Source organism: Lissotriton helveticus, chromosome 2_1 (assembly GCF_964261635.1).
Source record: "Lissotriton helveticus chromosome 2_1, aLisHel1.1, whole genome shotgun sequence".
In the NCBI taxonomy this organism is placed as follows: Eukaryota; Metazoa; Chordata; class Amphibia; order Caudata; family Salamandridae; genus Lissotriton; species Lissotriton helveticus.
The window spans coordinates 1,121,810,293-1,121,832,326 of NC_136059.1; the positions used below are offsets into that span (position 1 = coordinate 1,121,810,293).

General features: G+C 46.3%; 1 protein-coding gene across 1 annotated transcript in view; it reads right to left on the bottom strand.

Moving 5' to 3' along the window:
- The window catches only part of FOCAD (focadhesin), a 1,210,644-nt gene that overhangs the window by 594,803 nt on the left and 593,807 nt on the right, over positions 1-22,034 (bottom strand). The window contains exon 18 of the mRNA XM_078675948.1: positions 5,745-5,879. Coding sequence (XP_078532074.1) covers positions 5,745-5,879 — 135 coding nt within the window. The remainder of the gene's footprint in view (positions 1-5,744; positions 5,880-22,034) is intronic.

Below are 22,034 nucleotides of genomic sequence, written 5' to 3' on the forward strand. Positions count from 1 at the left end.
GCCAAGCTGGTCCACCCCGACCAGTGCGGTTTCATGCCCTCTCGGGGAACCAGACACTGCCTTAGACGTCTCCACCTTGCTCTGGTGAACCGGCAAGAGCTGACCCCTTACTTGTCCCTTTTTCTCGTTGATTTTGAGAAAGCGTTTGATTCAGTGGACTGGGGGTACCAGGAAGCGGTGTTGAAAAAAATGGGATTTAGAGCCCCCTTCGGTAACCTGGGTATGACGCTATATTGTGAACCGTGGGCCACGTACTGATTAGTGGAGCTCTGTTGTGGCCGTTTCCCATCAGGAGGGGCACAAGGCAGGGGTGCCCCCTCTTGCCCCTCCTCTTTGATTTGGCGATGGAGCCCTTTGCCTGTCTTATCCGATCTAATAAACACTTCACAGGATGGAGATGGCCCGGCCTGGAAGAGGACAAAATCGCCCTTTACGCAGACGACGTTCTGCTATTTTTAGCGGACCAAGCACAATCGGGACCTCTGTGTCTCCGGGCGCTAAGTCTCTTCGAGCTAATCTATGGCCTTCGACTGATCGCTGCTAAATCCGTCCTGGTCCCCCTTCATCTCTCGCAGGAGTGCTTTGATTGGTAGTCATCGATACCTCTTCGAGGACAGTCCTTCAAATACGTGGGGATCTGGTTTGCCCTCCTCCCAGACCTTGCATGGTAACTCAATGAAACCCAGCTGGTGAAAAAGGCCTGTGCTGATCTCCTCAAATGGCAGGCACTGCGGCTGAACCCTATGGGCAGAATAGCCTTATTTAAAATGATGATTCTGCCCAGGTTCCTCTCCATGCTTCACAATACCCCCCTATCCTTCGCACGGTCGTGGTTCCGGGAGATGGGCAGCTTGGCCACCAAGTTCCTGAGGGGGGGGTCGGAGGCCCTGGCTGGGCTTTGCCCAGTGCCGGATCCCACCCTTTGATGGCGGCTTGGGGCTGACAAATCTGTTTCTTTATTACTTAGCTACTCGGCTCCTCATATTGCACAACTGGTTTAATGGTGGTTGGTCAGATCCATCATATCGATTGGAACAACACACCCTGGGTTTGTAGAACATCCAGGGGTTGCTGTATGGGAAGGTCAACAGTAGGGTGCTTTTAGCCTGGCGGGCTTCTCTGCACCACACCCGCTGGTCAGACAAATTGACTCAATATACCCCACTATGGCGGGGTGCTTGGCTCCGGGAGGTCGACAACCTCTCTGGTTTTAGAGCATGGGAATTCATAGGGATTTCACAATTGGGGGATGTCTGGGGTGGAGACCACATGCGCACCTTTCAAGACCTGCAAAACTGGTACTCCCTCCACACTTCCCAGTTTTATCGTTACCTGCAGCTGCGCCACGCTCTTCACTCTCATATCCCAGAGGGCACCTCCTCACCCGCATACAGCCTGCCCGAAGCCCAGATCATGACTGGAAACTTGGGGAGGCAAGAGGATGCCCGAAGAAGTTCCGCAGAATGTGGGGCAAGTGGGTTGGGATGATAGAAGATTGACACTTTTGTTGAACAACCGAGGACTGGAGCGGGTACTACTCTGTCTTTCCCCTGCATGTCAGGGTCGTGTATGCTGGTGTAATGTCATCATATTTCTGCTTTGCGCTGATATTTGTGCAAATTGCTGGTCTATTGTTCTCTTTTATTGGTCTCTCATAAATTCAAAATCAATAAAAGTTGGTTATCAAGAATGAGCAATAGTAAAGACTAAACCTACAAGACAATCCAAAAACCAATGTATGGCTCAGGTGCTAAGTGATTGATGTTTGTTACGAGACTAGAATGAAAAACACATTTGACAGGCAACAGTCTGAGAGAAGACTGGCTTTTTATTACTTCACTAGCTGATAAAGGGATGAAAACAGGTATGTATGATTTATGACAGAGACAACCATTCTTTCAAATTAGTCTAGAAAGAATTCAATAAACTTTACCGAGATAGACCGGGTTACCATGAAAACAGTCACTGACTTATTATGAAAAGTAAAAGCAACACATTCCCCACAAACATCATAATTGGGCTGCAATGTACGCATACTCAATTAAGTTAGTTTTATTGTAGCAACATAAAAAGCCTTACAAATATCTTCATAACAAAAAATATTCTTTCATGACATAACCTATATAAATATTTCATACTGGGTTTCATAGGTATATCATTTATAAAGTTCACCATGCAGAAAGGAAGATAAAATCGAAGCATTCCTTCAAGAGAGTGCCTGATATGAAATGGCTAATTCAGTCAATATAAAGCAGGAGAGAATAATAAACAAGTTAAAAACCATATATATATATATATATATATATATATATATATATATATATATATATATATATATATATATATATATATATATATATATATATATATTATTTTTTTCGTGTAGTACACAATTTCAAATTGGGATACATGGAGAACAGATATTTCGCAAACCAGACAGATTATCACTGGTACATCCTACGTTAATAGTGTACACCACAGAATGAAAAGCTTATAGAGGTACTCGGTGCCCATAAAATACTACTGGTACACTTTTGCTCTGGGTACCATCCTCGACCTTAACGGTACTTAGTGTAAAATAAAAACAATAATAACGTGGCAAGTGCGATAGACATCATGTTTAAATCTGCATAATGTCCAGTAACTGGTACGCCATTAGATATAACGTGCTGACAGCTATAAGGTGCCCGAAGTGGTAAACAGCAGGCAATAAAAGTTCAATTAATGTTGCTACAATATACCAGGCTGTTAAAAAGGCTGTATTCACAATCCAATTTATCACAGTTAGTATTTTGTTGGTATAATGCATATGCAAACAATGCCATAGAGAGATGCTCACATGAAATGAATGTCTATGCAACTGTTTTATATATAAACTGCAAGCACTATCAGGTATGGGCAGTGTTTGTAATGCTACTGTCAGCTGCCCGACAGCCGGCCAGGTCCCAGAGAGATAGGCTTTCGGAAAGTGCCCCTTCTGCATGGTAACCCCCCCCCCCTTTTAACCTGACCTCAAATGCAATCTGACTTGATGTGCACTGGGTCCTTGCCCATCCGGTTCCAGGGGCCTGTGTTCTTTCCTAAGACTGTACCTCTGTATCCACAATTGGTACATCCCTGGCCACAGGTAAGTTCCATGGGTACGGAGGACACTGTGACAAGGGAAGGCCTCTAAGGACTACATCCATTAAAGGTCCTGCACTTTAACACACACAAACTGCCGGCTGTGTGTTTTGGTGCAGAGAAAAGTGAAGAGTCGACATAACACACATCCCTGTGTGCCATGCCTGCAATACACTGCCTGAGGCCTAGGTAAGTCACCCCACTAGCAGGTTACACTAGCCCTAAGGTGAGGGTAGAGAGGCATGAGACCTGTACCACTACAATGTCTAAGTCCATTCTTAGACATTGTAAGTGTAGTAAAGCCATAAAGAGTATATGGCCTGGGAGTTGGTTATTATGAACTCCACAGTTCCACAATAGCTTTACTAAAAAGTGGGACGGTTGGTAGCAAACTTCTCAGCACATTAAACCCACACTGACGCCAGCGTGGGATTTACGGTAACATGCACCCAGAGGGCATTTTAGAGATGCCCACTGATAATCGCCCAGCCCTGGTGTGGTTCCTGAAATGCTACCCGCTATTTGCCACCACCAGAAAGGTGTATGGACCCCTGGGTAGCGAGCCTCTGCTCTCTGGGTCCAGAAACAAAGCCCATCCTGGGCAGAGGTGTCATGCTTCGTTCCCCAGGAAGGGCTGGGTCTATGAAAGGGGAAGCTTCAAAAGGCCTGCCACCTTTGGACGCCGTTCCGGCCTTTTGCTGGCACCAGCAACTGGCTCCCACAAGTTCTGGCCCCCACTTTGGGCGGGAGAATCAGTTGGAAATCAATGCTACGAAGAGAGGTGTGCCCACCTTTGCGAACCCCACCCCTCAGGTAGGGAAGACGAGGTGAAGCACACATCTCAGTCCCCTCCATCTTGACAATGAGGGGACTCAGCCAATTAGGAAGAGTCTCATGCTCCCTCCCACTGTAAGATGGCATAATAGGGAGTGTATCCAGCCCAAGGAAGGGAACCATTGCCCCCTCCCTGCACACCCTTTTAAACCCCCCTAGATTTAGTATTTAGGGGTGACAATGAACCTTGCCTCCTCAGATTCAAGGAAGGAAGAAGAAGGACCGAAGAACCATGCTGACCCTGGAAGGAGAAGAGGACAGCAATTGACTTGGCCATAGCCCTACCAGCCTGTCCCGTCTACGACCTGCCTACAGCAAGAACCCCAGCGAGACCAGCAGCCAGCAATGCCCAGAGCCCAGAGTACATGCCCTGTGACCTTCCTACAGACTCTGGCTCCCGTGAGCACCGGATTTACTCAAGCAAACACTCAGCTCCAGAATCCGGATTCTGGCGACTCCACGATTCTGCACAACTCTGCACTCGACGCCCACGGCCCAAGTTCGAATGGCCCAACACCCCATGGAGGTCTCCCCAGCGATCCTGACCTGGGAACTGGTGATCCCCGACCTCCCTCAAGCCGCCAGATGATGCCTGCAGACTCAACCTGAAGGGTCCACCTGACCGGACTGAGATCCGAGCCATTAAGAAAATCTGACACCAGAAGGCACACCAGCACCCAACTCCCCCTGGCCTTGGGTGGCGTAACCACCAGTGTCCAGGTATCCTCCCAGATCCCAACTTACCTCTCGAGCCGGTGGTCCCTTTCAGGAAGCCTCTCTGTCTGAGCCTGCAGCATCATTTCAAAACCAAAGGACTCTATTGGAAAACACAGAGTCCCTGACGTCAGTTTTGAACCCCGCACCTGGCCGCCCCAGTGCCGCTGGAGGTGCCGCTCCTGTGCAGGTCGTTGGCCCATGCAGTTCTGACCTTAACCCCAGGAGCTTTGCTCCCACAGCCAAGTGGCCTGCTTGTCAGCAGTCCCTAACTGAAGGCCCCCTTAGCTCTATTGGATAACATTGGGCCCCTGCACTCTGCACCCAGCCACCACAGTGCTGCTGCTGGTGTAACTCGCGTGCCCATCTAGACCGTGGGAAACCTTGGTCCTAACCCACAAAACTAACAATCATAAGTTGTTTACTTACCTGTGAAACCGCTAACACTTTTTCCCTATAAGAACCCATGTAAAGAGATTTTGGGCCTAAAAATTGTCTTAAGTGTTGAGCCGTGTTGTATGAAGAAAAGAGAATTTTATTGCAAAGTATAAAAAGTCATACTTACCTTGTATTTACAGATCCCCAATACTCAAAGTAAGCTTGCCATAGCACGTTCTCCGTGCTCTTGACAGGTAAGGGGAAAAAAGTATTATATTTTCATTTAGTCCCAGTACATGACAATAGACCCAATTCCAGCCTCAACAGAAGTCAATGGGAGGAATTCATTTTATTTATTTATTTATAAAGTTTTATAATTCTCCCGATTTTTTTTTTTTAATCTTCCATTTTCCCCTTCTAAAATGTTTCCTTGTATGTACCTAGTGCAGAATTGCAGATTCTAGCATTTATTCCCTATTCCATACACACTACAAAATATCTCTCAACTTAATTTTAGAAATCTGCATCTTATTCTTTTCAAAATCTTGACATGTATGCTATTCTAAAGATCAAAATCCCCATTACATTCGTTTTTCCTAGTCAGAAATTTTGAGCTTATTTTCATAGGAAACTAATAACGAGGGCGTTTGAGTCTAGCCAGAAACGTACTCTTTACATGAAAAAGTGGAACTCACCTCGTATTCAGCCGCATTCACTGACAACGAAGGAACCAGGGCAAATAGCTCATGAAGTGTTTTCAAAATAAGTGGTCGTGAGTCGCAGCTCAGCTTCGGAGACAGTGCATTCCACGTTGAGCGAATGTCAACAACCTGTAAATAAAAAGAAAACGTTTTTAATAGATTTAGCGCTATATTTGGGATGTACATTTAAATTCACATGTTAATTATTGTTCTCTCCTCTGTACGAACATAAAAACTGGTGACAAGCAAGGAACATACCCACTTAATATGGGTTTTTGGATACCGCCGTGTTAACATCTTGTCTGCTTGCACGATAATAATGCTATACCACCTGAGTTTCTTAATGCAAAGAACAATATGTAAAATCCAACATTGCAAAAAGGTGTTGGCTCATGAGGGGTGTAAAAAAACAACTAATGTCAATCGGGCATGCAGAACCACTACAACACTTCCCTTTGAATCTCATGGATCCATGATTTAAGCCACACAGCGCCACCTAGCACTAGTGACCAGATATTGCTACTAAAAAGTATGGATCCATTTGGTGCATGGAAAGAGAGCACATGAGGAATATGGAGGAACAAACATCCTTCAGACAACCACTATTGAACAGAAAGAGAAGATCAAGCAGGAAAAAAGCAGTAGAAATTCCAATTCAGTTGTGCTCCTCTCGACCTCTGAGTCAATGTGCCGCTCTCCCCGCTGCAGCTAAACACCAGCTGACTCCTGTGTCTGCCTGAAGCCCCCAATCCCATTAACTCGCTGTTTTCTCCATTCATTTATGTTTTTGCATATTTAGATCTTTCTTTTTTCACTGCTGTTTTACTTTGTGCTAAGATTATTTTGTAGCACCTACTGCTTTCTTCCCCTCCTTGGCCTCCCGCCAGCCCTGCCCAGCTCCCAGGACTACATATGGGGCCACAGTGGGGACATGCGTAGTGGCCTCACTGCCGGAACGCCGAAGGCAAGCCCATCTGCACACGTCCATGCCTGGCCCAATCCCAGCGCCAGGTACCCTGGCTCTTCCAGCCCACGCAGTTACACTGTTGCAGACATCCAAGCCCTGGACCCCAGGCGAATCGATATCCCCACATATCCCCATGCACCACCGGAGGACCATTCTCCAGTCAGCACTGCTGCTCCATCTGTAACACCAAAGCAACCAACAGCACAGGATACAACGAAAACACAACTGGGTTCCTCACACCGACTGAAACCACCACGACACAACTCCAGTACATTCTTCTCAAAACTCAATCACTCAGCAAACACATCACAGAGATCTGGGACATGGGACATATTGCCCCGGAAGTCATCTTCCTCACAGAGACATGGCTGAATTCCGCCTCCGTGCCAGACATCGCCATCGCCACCCTCAAATGCTACAAGATAACACACCAGGACTGAACCAACAAACATGGTGGTGGAATTGCCATCATCTACAAGGACACCACCAGATGCAAGACCTCCTCAGACGACTCAACCCTAATAATGGAGTATCTCATCTTCCAACTCCACATAGACAGAATAAACAACATCAGAGGCACCCTTGCCTACAGATCACCAGGCCCAGTTTCGGTAACAACATCTCTGACCTCATTGCCCCAATCGCCATCAACTCCGAGCACTACATCATCCTAGGGGATCTTAACTTCCATCTTGACGAACCCAGCAACACCAGCACAAGCGACTTCCTGGAAAGCATGAGCAACATCTGCCTCAAGCAACTTGTCACTGACCCTACCCACATCCCGGGACAAATGCTCAACCCCATTTTTACATCCAGTAACAGAGTCAAGTACAACCACATCTCACAACTCACCTGGACGGAACACTACATCGTCCACTTCACCATCTCAGGACCTACCAACATCAGCACCATACCCCCAAGGTCTACACGCAAAAACTGGAAAAAGATATCAGAAGACCAGTGGAGCAATGCTCGAAACTCCTACATCCCAGACACAACATCCAACCCAGACCAGGCCGTGAAGAACTTCTCTCAGTGGATCACAGAATGTGCCAGGACAACCGCTCTGCCAAGCCAGCCAAATTCAAAGGAACCACCAGATGAACTAGCTGGTTCACTGCAGAGCTGAAATCCATTAAAAGTTGCTGCCAGCAACCAGAAAGGAAATGGTGCACCAGCAAAGAGACACAAGATCATTTCACCTACAAGATGGCACTCAACCAGTACCACCCCACCTGAAAGAAACGAAGAAGAAAGCCCTACCTGATAGCATTGAAGCCAGCACGAACGACAGCAAGGACATCACCCCCTCCCAAGAACTGTGTGACAGCCTGGCAGACTTCTTTCACAACAAGATCTGTCAACATTGAAAACTTCAAAACCTAACCTACTGCCACCAACAGCATTAGCTTTCTCACACCCATAAACACTAGCCCAGATCACCATATCACCCACTGGGACCCCTTCATAACTCAAGCCACAATCTCCATCATGAACTCTGTGTAATTGGGAGTGCCCACGGACCCCTGTCCTTACCATGTTATCAACTTTTGGAGCCAGATGATTGGCGAGGTGCTCAAGAAGGTCCTGAACACCAGCATCATCTCAGCCTCCTTCTCTCAAGGACTGGAAACACCCTTAAGTGAGGCACCTCCTGAACAAGAACATCCACCAACTCTGCAGAACCAAAGAAATACCAGCCCATCTCCCTGCTCTTGTTTCCAGTGAAAGTTTTAGAAAAGGCAATCAACCAGCAGTTCACCGAATACCTGGAACACAAAAATCTTGTGGACCTCTCCCAATCCATATTTCAAGCCGACCACAGCACAGAGACAGTACTGATCGCAGGCACCGACATCAGAGCCCTCTTAAACTGCAGCAAACCGGCAGCTCTCATCCTTCTGGTCAGCCACCTTCAACACCATCTCCCATCACATCTTGATCAACAGACTCCACCACATCAGAATTCAGGGAGATGCCCTTAAATGGATCGCCTCATACCTCCCTGGATGAACCGAGAGAATCTGTCTCCCACTGTGCACCTCGAAACCGAAGAGGATAATCTGCGGCATCTCTCAAAGATCATCCCTGAGGCCCACCCTCTTCAACACGTACATGACCCCGTTAGCCGACACCATCAGAATGCACAGACTAAACATCTCCTAAGCCGACGACATCCAGCTCATCCTTTCGCTGACAAAAGGTCCATACACCACCAGAACCAACTTCTACAGCTGTATGATGAGTGTCGCCGACAGGATGAAGGACACTGTCTCAAGCTCAACTCGAACAAGACGGAAGTCCTTATCTATGGGAACATCACCTTGCCATGGAAAAACACATGGTGGCCTGATAAACTCAGCCCATTGCATGCCCTGACAGACCACGCCTGCAGCCTCTGCATCATCTTGGAAAGCAAGCAATCTATGAGCAAACAGGTAAATGCAGTTTCATCCTCCTGCTTTCACACCCAACACATGCTCCGCAAGGTCTTCAGGTGGCACCCACTCAACACCAGAAGGACCGTCACGCAGGCCCTCGTCACCAGCAGGCTGGACTATGGGAACACCCTCTCACCCTCTACGTAGGAATTACTGCACGCCTCCTGAGAGACTACAGACAATACAAAATTCCGCTGCAAAAATCATCCTTGACCTCCCGAGATGGACCCACATCACACCCCACCTCAAGAAGCAACACTGGCTCCCGATCCAGAAGAGATGCCAGTTCAAGGTGTTGATCCACACATACAAAGCCCTGCACAACGAAGGACCAACATATGCATGAATTTCCCCGAACTGACCAGACACCTACGATACACCTCCCTCTTCCTCGCAGATACCACCCAAATCCACTGAAGCAACAGTGGAGGATGCTCCTTCTTACACCTGGCAGACAAAGCTTGGAACAACATTCCCCTGCGCCTCAGGACTGCTTCATCGTTCCAGCAATTCAGGAAACAACTCAAGACCTGGCTTTTCGAATGATCAGATGACCACGATGCAGCAAGCAACCCAGCGCCTTGGGACCCCCACAGGTGATTTGCCAAGCTTTACAAATCCTTGATTGATAGTGTTTCAGGCGATGAAGACTTATTGATAATTCAATTGCACCAATACAACTCTTCAGGTGACAGACATGCGCCACTGTCAACACCTTAAGATAAAAGTATATTTAATGGTGGACAACGATGCCTGTTACCACCACAGATCTTCCAACAACTCCAGATAATTAATAAAGAATACAGATGATCAAATCATTACAACTGGTACACCATTTGAATAAACATGTTCCACTCAAAAACGAATATGGAACTCCCAATGGAAAGGATGGAAAGAAGAGCATTATAAAAAATCTGATGAAAACTAGCAGTACAAGCATTATGGAACCCAATATTGAACAAGCAGCGGGCATCAGCCAGCACCTTAAGCTAAGATATCATTTTGTGGCTGCTAGCTTACAACGTCCTTCCGATGAGGTTGAACCTTGACCTGGGGGCTTAGGCTTGGCTACCCAATGACTGATCACCCCATGGGGTCGCGTGGTGGAGCCTGCCTTAATGCTGTGCTGAAGAGGCACGGCTTTTCTCATCTGCACAGCTCATGTCTCTCGCCAGGTGCGGACACGGAAAGAAAATCCTGTCTGCTTTCTAGGAAGCCGTCTCTGACTCGCAACCACACACCGAGAAAAGTAAACAAACATGTTTTCTCTACTTCTGCGGTGGACTGTAACAAAGGAAGCAGGGGCGCCGGCAGCCACTAGCAGGGAGGCAGCTCGGCTTTTCTTTCAGCAGCAGCACCTGAAGAGAAGCAAGGGCTGCACATGAAAGAAAATGTGTGCTCCCTCCACAGCCACACTGTCCGTGGCCAAGGAGAGAGCTACTGATGGCCTTAAGGCCTGCACAACTTAGTAGAAAATAAATCTGGTTAATTACTTTTCCCTCCCTAAGGGCCAATCAATGTCTGCGGTTCAGGCACGTAATTGCGGAGGCGTGCAATAAACAGCCGGCATTGTTTAAACCCCAAACAACTACGAGGTAAGTAACAGCGTGAAAGTAAGGGTCAGTTGGCCGAGCCCTTACTTCTGCACCAAGTCTTTCAAGTTGCATGCTGTTTTGCAATAAACACCACAGTGAAGGTTTGTTTTTCTTGATAAGAGATGCTAAATTATAACTGAAACAGTGGCAGCGCTGGCTACTAAAGCACAGCATTAGATGGGACATCAGTATGGGACCTGGAAGGGGATGACAGATATCGTTTAAGAACACAAAAACTATGCATGTCACACAGAAATGTCAGCATTATGGGCCATATGTATCATGCATTTTATCGGTCGCAAACCGTTTGCAATGGGGTAAAATGCATTTTGGTTGTACAAATTCCAATTAGTGATTCGGTAACATGTTGTTACTGAATCGCACTTTGGAACTGCGAATACATAGCAATTCGGTTTTAGGAAGGGTCTCTTCCTAATACCGAATTGCAGCGTTATGTAAGAATGTTTTGCAAACAAAATGGGTAGCATAAAATTCCCATTCTTCAAGTAGGTGGTAACCCATTAACAATTGGGAAGGGGCCCCGATTTGAGAATGGAAGTGAAATTTTTTTTTCAGGGCAGGCAGTGGTCTTACCGACCATGGCCTGCTCTTAAAAAAAAAAATGAAAAGAACATTTTTCAATTTTCTTTTTTAAGTGCAACCCGTTTTCCTTTAAGGTAAAAAGGCCTGTATTTAAACAAAAACAAAATTATTGCTTTATTTACAAGTTATCATGGACATGGTGGTCTGCTCACCCCAGCAAACCACCATCCCTGTGATTTTAGCAACTCCTAACGGTTCGCAAATTGCGACCTATCTCATTAATATTCATGAGGTAGGTTGACCTGCGACCCACTCATGGAGTTTCATACATTAGGAATAGCGAGTACCAAAGTGTGATTCGCAGAGAATGGCAATTAGGTAATCGGTATTTCCAAAAATGATACACACGGCACTACATACTTAACTCAATGAACAATCTAACTGGCTTACATAAGATTACTGGGCCTGACAAGTAGGAGACACCCATGATTTGAGTCTTGTAAGGCGGAACTCTTACTGGTAAACATAAGGTTTACCAGCACATTTGTACCAGAATGTATAACAAAAGGCAGAGTCCAAAGCCATAATATCCCTTCAAGAACAGCCAATCAGGCAGCCAGAGGGATCTGAGACAATGGGCTCACACAGTAGGTATGAGCTCTGTAGCCACACAGCTGTAGGCGAGTTCAGCTTGCAGGGCAGCACAAGGAGAGGAGCTCAGAGAGCAAGCACCAGTGCATGTACTGCAAATGAATAAACAAAATAGAATCCACAGGGTGGTTGTTCAGTGGTCCCTAAGGGATGGTGAGCACACCGTGTTTTTTAAATGCCCCTCACACACCAACAGGCCCCTTGGTGTCATGCTTCATCATCGGGGCCTTCGCACCCCTCTACGGGATGCGGCGTGCTACGACAGAACGACTACGCAGGAGCACTTGGCAGTGAACTATGTGAGGGAGTGTATTTACGTGATGTGAGTGAGGTGAGGTGAAGAAGTGAATAAAAAATACCTGGCACTAAGGAAAAGAGAAAATTGTATTCAGTCCCTGGCTGGTATTAGTAAAAAGTGCAAAGACTGGTTGAAAAAATACGTGCTAGGGTATATCAACCAACAACAGTGTCAACATGTTTCGGAGTACAAGACTCCTTTTTCAGGACGAGGATATGCACTATGATCCCCACCTTACTCACATGGAATGTGAAAGTGTTCAAAAAAATATTTTATAAAAACAATGTGTAATGTACCTATCAATGTTTTAAGTGATGGTATGCTCGTTGCGCCCAATTGGCGTATGAAATATTTAAGTTCAAAATGCGGATGGCCCCATGAGCCTTAGCGTAGTATTGGGGGTATCACTCATCATTGCCCAGTCAGCAACGATGACTGCAAGGACCGAATGCCTGCCTTCCCCTCAACGCTGCTCCGCTGCAAATACCTTGTACCACTCACTGAACAATGAAAGCAACCAGTTAGGTACAGTGGATTACTGGTTGATAGACCAAAAGCCGCAGATAAAGTAACCTAAGCACGTAATGAAGACCACGCCCCTTCTTGTATCTCCTCACTCTTGTTGAGTTAACAAGTGGTACTGAATAGCTAAAAATAGTTTTGTCTATCAATATCAAGCGAGGGTGCCAGTGAACTGGCAGAGATCTCTCAACCACGATAACTGATGATTCACAATTATAGTAAGAGCTGTAAGAAGTTCTAGTCTGAATCCAAGGAAATCAAGGGATTCACTGGGACTGAATGTGAAGGAATACCAGGATGACTTGCAGTCTGGTCATGTGATCGGGAATCAGAAGGAATCCACTGAAACTGCCATGCTGCAAGTTTACTTTTGTCTGTATGAAGCTCAGAGCGCTGGCCACATAACTGCACATTGCTCTTAGAAGGTACGAGAGCTTGGACAAGAGGCTTCCCTTGGACAGCAAGAACCAATCTTGGAGCTGGCAATAAAAAGAGCCAGGCTGAATTGGAATGCGCAAAAGGGAGCCAGGTTTAGACTTTCCATTAAAACTACAATATATAAGAAAAGATAGTTATCGGTTTGAGAGGCTCGGTAAAGGGTAGTTTGCAACTGTTCTGACTGATTATTCAGAGGCTAATATCTTGGCTGGCAACTCGCTGATTGTGGCGATTGCAAGGGAAAGGAATATAACATCTGAATTCGGAGGGGGGAGTTCGGGGGAGGGGAGACTTATTTTTAATAACAAGCACTGGCGTTGCCAATAGGTCTCGCAGTAGTAAAGTTGGAGCTATTACAATTGCAAATAACAATGCCTTTTATTTTTGTTTTCATTTTAAAAACATAAAGGGCTTTGTCATTTACAAAACCAATAGCTCCAACTTTCCTACTGCGAGGCCTATTGTGCACTGCACAGTGTGGGTGAAAGTGGCACTGCGTGGGTGTGAGTGGCTTTGAGTGAGTGGCGTTGCGTGTGTGAGTGGTGTTGTGTGTGTGAGTGGCGTTGCGTGTGTGAGTGGCGTTGCGTGTGTGAGTGGCGTTGCGTGTGTGAGTGGCGTTGCGTGTGTGAGTGGCGTTGCGTGTGTGAGTGGCGTTGCGTGTGTCTGATTTGTTCGCTCGGAATGAGAGCAGTTGAATATTGGTAGGGTCGGCATCTTGTTGTTTTTCTAATAATTGAAACATCCGGCATAATGAAGACGCAGCATATCTGCAGAGACAGTATCTGCCAAGTCGACTGTACAATCATAATTGTTAAGGATATTCATTGTGTTTGTTTGTTATAATTCGATGTTTTTAATTTTAGATTGGGTGAGTAATGTGCAAGGCCGCCTTGCATGGTGGTATTGTAGAGTATATTTCCTCTTTTGAAACGCAATAATAAAAAAAGAAATTAGTATTCAGGGAAGAATGGGAATTGAACTGCGGCCACAGGAAGCTTCAAAATACATCTACGATAACAAATTGTAACCTACTTATACGCACTAAAACGGCAGAACACCGGGGAGCTTAGAAATATCTGTTCTGAGACAAATTACATAGTACGCATGCCTATTATAAAACGCGTGCGCACACGCGAGGATGGGCACACACAGACGGGAAGTAGAAGTCTTGTCTGTTTTCTATGTCGATCGGTTGGGCTTTTGTAGTGACGAAAACGTTGGTTGCGCTGGCAATAATACCGTTTGAAGATGGACGCCATGAAAAAAAGCATTCATTGCCTTCGATGCGCATGCGTGTTTCACTCGGGCGGATTTGCTTCCCATGGCAAGGCCTGGCACTATTAGCTGCGGATCCGCTTGACCTGGGGTAGCTGCAACATGAGGGACCGTACTAGCGAGCTGAGGAAGGTGAGTTTGCGGGAGAGTTGTTCGGTGTTAAAAGCATGGTCGGTTGCGAAAGGGATGCACTTGCAGAACAAAGGCAGACCTTCTGCAAATTGACTGAAAAATTAGCCCGGCCCCCTGTGGGAAGCACGCAGGCCGGAGAAAAGAAATGCACACGGCGGGCAGGGGAGGGGGCGGAGCGGGGGAGAGCGGCATGTGGGTGTGAAGAATTGACTGAAAAATTAGCCCGGCCCCCTGTGGGAAGCACGCAGGCCGGAGAAAAGAAATGCACACGGCGGGCAGGGGAGGGGGCGGAGCGGGGGAGAGCGGCATGTGGGTGTGAAGAAGCCGGGCCTTTGAAGTGAAGCTAAGCTTCACTTCAAAAGGTGTCGGAGGAATGCGGCGGCTGAGGGAACTGATGTGCACGCGCTTTTAAGCTCAATGCACATGCGCATTGAGCTTAAAAGTCACGGGCACTGCAAGGAATCGCCACGATTCCTTGCTTCGTAGTTAAAGGTTGTTTAAGCCGCAATAGGCTCGCAAGCTCGATGCGCATGCGCATCGACAGGCGAGACCTAAAAACTCAATTAAACTAATGAAATAAAAAATGACAATTCCATTGAAAGCAAGTACAACAAAGCAATGAATGCCCACAAGTTGATGTAGAAAAACCGGTGCAGGCTGTGATTGCCATACTGGGAGTGGGCAGACGCATGCTACAAGCCAACTCTCACACAGTTAAACGTATCCAAGAACACTAGATGGCTAAAATGTACACCAGGTACTCTGATATTATTATAAAAAAATTATTGTCACCAAACTTGAACAATGGCATTCAAGAATAACGTCTTAACCCACAATACTTATTGCCGGTGACATTTTTATATTGAAGAAAGGACAGCACAGTGCACTTAAATAGTAATGATAACACTGTAACACTAAACATTTGGCTTAAGTTAATACTAAGTACCGTTGAGACTCTGTATAGTCTAGATTTTTTTGCAAGAAAAAACAGAAAAGTAAATCCTTAAAGAGTTTTGCACAATATCTAGACAGTGGTTTAAGTTCACGGATGTCAAAGATGAGAAAAGATCATTGCGATGAGTAGGTTGATGAGGGGCAGAAAGTGTATTTTTTTAAATCCACGTTTTATATAGCGCAAACTTGACCTGAAGGTATCAGAGTGCTTTACATGAGCACTAGTTGCGTTACATAAGGACACATTCATTTTTGTTAGGCAGGCATTAAGTGATTCGCCCAGAATCACAAGATGTTGAACGTTGTTGCCGAGACTCGAACCTGGTTCCCCAGATTTGAGGTCGACCACCCAGCCGTTAGGCTACATCCTCTCCCCGAGGAGGTACAAGTCCTTGCAGCCAAGGCAGTCGACATAAGGTATTAATTTATTAAATGCAGTCTTAGCCGAGAACATCAAGGACTCTGGACAGGCTAGAATCTGGCAAGCCTCTGGACCATTTAGCAGGTTAAAGGGACAGGGATGTTGATCTGGCAGGACTGCCAAGGGATATTAAAGTGCTTCACATGCAAAGCATCACACACCAAGAGTTCATATTCAACTGCGACAGTAAAGCATCTATTTTTAATAAAGTCTTTTAAAATCAATACGGACAACTAACTTCAAATTATGGAAAAAGAAAAAACAAACTAAATCATTATATCAACAGTTTACAATCTAATCCGCACTATAATAAGGATAAAATGTTATCAACGCGAGATCCACTGGAATATACTCATTTGCTAACTTTAAGACCCACCTCCCTCCAAAATCACAAGCAAATGACGAGTGCGCTATGTTCCTTAGAGTGGCGCGAGAACGGTTTCTAACTTCAGGGATACGTCCCACAGAGCTAGCACTCAATTAGAGCAGAGAACAGACCACTTTTATCTTGTGTTTGAGGCACAATTCACATCAGAGCCTTCAGATATTTGCCACACTTCATAGCAGAACACCTGGTTCTACTCACAGCTTCTTAAATGCAGCCAAGATTTCACACCCTAGAGGTGATCAGGCTGTGGGACTAAAATACGAACACCTTTTTGTCTTGGAAAGAGCATGGAATCTGGACTTCGCAGGTGATCCTAATAATGGCAAACATTTTTTTGGCTCAGGGTAGGTGAGAGATGCTTTGCATCTGCTAAAACGTGCTGTTGCAGAGGCATTTAAACCAAGGTCATTGCCGGTGAAGTGTGATTGAGCCCACCGAAGCTTGCCCAGGCCCAATGCTACTGACAGGTATAATTACCACAAGTGAAAAACACACACCCACCCATCTATCCTGCAAACCTCTGTGTACACGTATGCTTTTCATCAGAATAGTTTTGAGCTTTTTTTCGGCTCCACAATGTGTGCATTACATTAGGGGTATGGTGCCAGGAAATTCCAAATATTTCTTCAGATCCCTTCAACCTCAAAGAGTTGCTAGTTCTCAGACATGTGGGGTCACGCACTGCGACAACGCAGACCAATTTCTTTCTGAGTACAATTTGTGACTGACAGGTGATATAAGGCAGCTGCGAATAGCCTGACAGGAAAAGCTCATAGTCGAGCACGAGGAAAGAGTTTAATAGCGAAAAAACGAGAAGAAAAAAATAAATAAAATATTACACACTGGGTTGCCTTTATTAACATCGGCGTCTTTGTTTTTTGCTTCTTTGGTTTGTTTTTCACCGTTTCACCACCTGTAGTGTTGCGATTCTCACTTAGGGGTAGGGGTAGGGTGAGAGTGAGGGTGTGAACACAGAGAGAATATTGACTCTGTTGACAGTGACAAGGATCTATGACCACAGTCTGTGTACTTTCTCTGGTGAATCAGGTGCAGTGGCACCGGGCACAGAACTCCGAGCAGTGCGCTGTATCGTAATTATGGCTATCTTGCAAGAATCAACAGGAGGCCACACATATTACGCAGACCACCTGCCTTCGTAAACAACTCAAAGCTTTAGCTACACAAGTGAAATTATCATGCACCCCACCCAAGCAGGTACCGGATCTTTACACGTAACAGAAGAAAGTTTTAGTTTACAGAATTTCACAGAGGAACCACTAGTTTTTTTGTTGTTCTAATGCATCGATCCACATATTAGAAAAGAAATACTACAAGAAAAAAAAAACACTGACAACGCCAGTAGTTCTGCTAGCAAGCTTGTGTTATTTTATTTTTGCTTTACCTATTTTTATTCTAATGATGAGCTACAAAAAGAAAAAAATAATAATTATGTTATCTAAACGTGGCAGCCATTTGCCTGCAACAATTTTTTAAATTAAAAAACAGGTGAACCAAGAACAGTAATAGAAACATTTAATTGTACGGCACTTCATAGTAAAACATGATTTTTTTTAAACAACGTTATTAGCGTCAGGAATAATAAGTGTCACATTTCATTCGATAGCAGTATACATATCGGCTAGCATTATTGGGTTTCACAGATAACACTATTCGCAACATTTAACAAAGTTTGCCACTATCCCCTTTTTGGGAGAAGGCCATAAAAGTAATGTTGTGTCTTTGACCTCAAGGGTGATGGGACAAACATAACCGTCGTTGTTCCAACTTGCGGAGTAATGGTATGCGTAATCACAACGCGGTTGTGGTAACGACGCGTTGGGATTCCCTGCGGGGGGAAAGACTGCGGGGTAAACGTACATATTCGCCTCATAACATCATTTACAAACAGAGCTGCTGCATGAGACGCGGGGTAATTTCTTAGATAATTGACAAATGGAGCCCCCACCCTCTCAAATTTACTAAGCATATTCACTGCCAACGTTTCCATAGAATAAACATTTCAAAATGTGGTCTCCATTACCACAGTGAGGGCATTGTGTAGCACCTCCCGAAACGTGCGAGAGATAACCTCACAGCCAGGATAATGTGTATGTAATTTACCCATTTTTGTCGTGACGGTGTCTTGAGGAAGTGAGTCCTCTGGTTCATATAAAAAAACAAGCATTTGCAATGCAATAGATCTCGCATTAGGAAAGTTTGAGCTATTGGTATTGTAAATGACACATTTTTTATTTATGTTTTTTTTGTTTTTGAAAATAGCGAAATGAATAGCTTTGTCATTTACAATGCCAATAGTTATAACTTTCGCAAATGTGACACCTATAGCATTTGTAATGTAATATGTGTTGTATTTACGTGACTTACATGTATTGATATTACAAATAACAATGCCTTTTAATGTTTTTTAATAATTAATACTTAAATAAAAGTTATTGTAATTTATAATGGTAATAGCTTAAAGTTTTGTAAATAACTTTTGGAAGATTATGTTCAGTGTATTTTATTGAGACAAAAATCCAAGAACAGAAGTGAAATATTAACATCTTTTTGTTACATTTGTAATAAAGCTTGAAACATTGAGAGAACATATTTGAACCAGGTGTTGTTGAATGGTTGCACAGATTGATGCTGTGGTGGCGCTGAGTGATGTTGAGATGGCGAACGAGTGATGCTGTGGCGTTCAGTGATGCTGTGGTAGCACATAGTGATGTTGTGGGGCCCCTGAGTGATGCTGTGGTGGTGCGGAGTGTTGCTGTATGCTATGCTATGTTTTGTTTTGCTATCCTATGTTTTGTTATGCTATGTTTTGCTATCCTATCCTATGCTTTGATTTGTTATGTTATGCTATGCTGTTTTGTTATGCTATGCTATATTTTGTTATGCTATGCTATGTTTTGCTATGCTATGCTTTGTTATGCTATGCTATGTTTTGTTATGCTATGCTATGTTTTGTTGTGTTGTATTATGCTATGCTTTGTTTTGCTCTGCTATGCTGTTTTGTTGTGTTTGGTATGCTATGCTTTGCTATGCTATTATATGTTTTGTTTTGCTATGCTATGTTTTGTTGTGTTTTGTTAAGCTATGCTATGTTTTGTTGTGTTTTGTTAAGCTATGCTATGTGTTGTTGTGTTTTGTTATGCTATGTTTTGTTGTGTTTTGCTATGCTATGCTTTGTTATGCTCAATTCAATTCAATTCAACATAATTTGTATAGCGCGCTACTCACCCAGAAGGGTCTCAAGGCGCTGGGGGGAGGGGTTCGTTACTGCTCGAAAAGCCAGGTCTTGAGTTGTTTCCTGAAGGAGAAGTGGTCCTGGGTCCGTCGTAGGTGGGTGGGGAGGGAGTTCCATGTCATGGCCGCCAGGTAGGAGAAGGATCTTCCCCCGGCGGTGGCTCTGCGAATGCGTGGCATGGCGGCGAGGGCGAGGCTGGCCGATCGTAGCTGGCGGGTGAGTGTGTAGAAAGTGAGGCGGCTGTTGAGGTACTTCGGGCCCATGTCGTGGAGAGCCTTGTGTGCGTGGGTGAGGAGTCGAAACGTGATCCTCTTGTTGACGGGGAGCCAGTGCAGGTCTCTCAGGTGGGTAGAGATGTGGCTGCGGCGAGGGATGTCCAGGATAAGTCGTGCGGAGGCGTTCTGAATGCGCTGGAGTCTTTTCTGTAGTTTGGCTATGCTATGTTTTGTTATGCTATGCTATGTTTTGTTGTGTTTTATTATGCTATGCTTTGTTTTGCTATGCTATGTTTTGTTATGCTGTTTTGTTATGCTTTGTTATGCTATGTTTTGTTATGCTATGCTAAGCTTTGTTTTGTTATGCTATGCTATGTTGTGTTTTGTTATGCTATGCTATGTTTTGTTCTACTATGCTATGTTTTGTTTTGCTATGCTTTGTTATGTTATGCTATGCTTTGTTGTGTTTTGCTATGCTATGTTTTGTTTTGTTATGCTATGTTTTGTTTTGCTATCCTATGCTTTGTTTTGTTATGCTATGCTATGTTTTGTTATGCTATGCTGGTGAGGGTGTGTGAGTGTGTGTGAGGGTGAGTGAGGGTGGGTGAGGGGGTGTGAGGATGAGGGGGTGTGAGGGTGAGGCTGTGGGGGTGTGAAGGTGAGGGTATGTGAGTGAGGGTGTGTGAGGGTGAGGGGGTGAGGGTGTGAGGGTGAGGGGTGTGAGGGGGTGTGAGGGTGAGAGGGTGAGAGGGGGTGAGGGTGGGTGAGGGAGGGTGGGTGAGGGTGAGGGTGTGTGAGGGTGAGGGGGTGTGAGGGTGAGGGGGTCTGAGGGTGTGTGAGGGTGAGGGTGTGTGAGGGTGAGAAGGTGTGAGGGTGTGTGAGGGTGAGGGTGTGTGAGGGTGAGGGGGTGTGAGGGTGAGGGGGTGTGAGGGTGAGGGGGTGTGAGGGTGAGGGGGTGTAAGGGTGAGGGTGTGTGTGAGGGTGAGGGGTGTGGGGGTGAGGGGGTGTGGGTGTGAGGGGGTGTGAGGGGGTTTGAGGGGGAGGGTGTGGGGTTGTGGGGGTGTGAGGGGGTTTGAGGGGGAGGGTGTGGGGTTGTGAGGGTGGAAGGGTGAGGGTGAGGGTGACGAGGGTGATGGGGTGAGGGAGGGTGAGGGTGTGTGAGGGTGATGGGGTGTGAGGGTGAGGGTGGGTGAGGGTGTGTGAGAGGGTGTGTGAGGGGGTGTGTGAGGGTGTGACGGGGGTGAGGGGGTGTGAGGGTGAGGGGGTGTGAGGGTGGGTGTGTGTGAGGGTGAGGGTGTGTGAGGGTGAGAGGGTGTGTGAGGGTGAGAGGGTCTGAGGGTGAGAGAGTGTGTGAGGGTGAGAGGGTGTGTGAGGTGAGTGAGGGGGTCTGAGGGTGAGTGAGGGGGTGTGAGGGGGTGAGAGGGTGTGTGAGGGTGATAGGGTGAGTGAGGGTTAGGGTGAGTGAGGGGGTGTGAGCGTGAGGGTGTGTGAGGGTGAGGGGGTGTGAGGGTGAGGGGTGTGAGGGGGTGGGTGTGAGGGTGTGTGGTGGTGTGAGAGTGAGGGGGTGTAAGGTTGAGGGTGTGTGTGAGGGTGAGGGTGGGTGAGGGGTGTGGGGGTGAGGGGGAGTGAGGGTGGGTGAGAGGGTGAGGGTGTGTGAGAGTGAAAGGGTGGGTGAGGGTAAGAGGGTGGGTGAGGGTGAGAGGGTGGGTGAGTGAGGGTGAGAGGGTGAAGGGAGGTGAGGGGGGGTGAGGGTGTGAGGGAGGGTGATGGGTTGTGAGGGTGAGGGGATGTGAGGGTGAGGGGGTGTGAGGGTGAGAGGGTGTGTGAGGGTGAGAGGGCTTGTGAGGGTGAGAGGGTGTGTGAGGGTGAGAGGGTGAGTGAGGGTGAGGGTGTGTGAGGGTGATGGGGTATGAGTGAAGGGGTGTGAGTGTGAGGAGGTGGGTGAGGGGGTGTGAGGGTGTGTGGGGGTGAGAGGGGGTGAGGGTGTGAAGGTGAGGGTGTGAGGGTGAGTGAGGGTGTGTGTGTGAGGGTGAGTGAGGGTGGGTGAGAGGGTGTGAGGTGTGTGAGGGTGAGGAGGTGTGAGGGTGAGCGTCCGAAGTAAATGGTGGCAGGGCAGACATCATAAGACAAAGAGAAAAGACTGCGTTGTGACTGCGTTGGTCAGTTTCAGAATCAGGAGGGGCAGAGT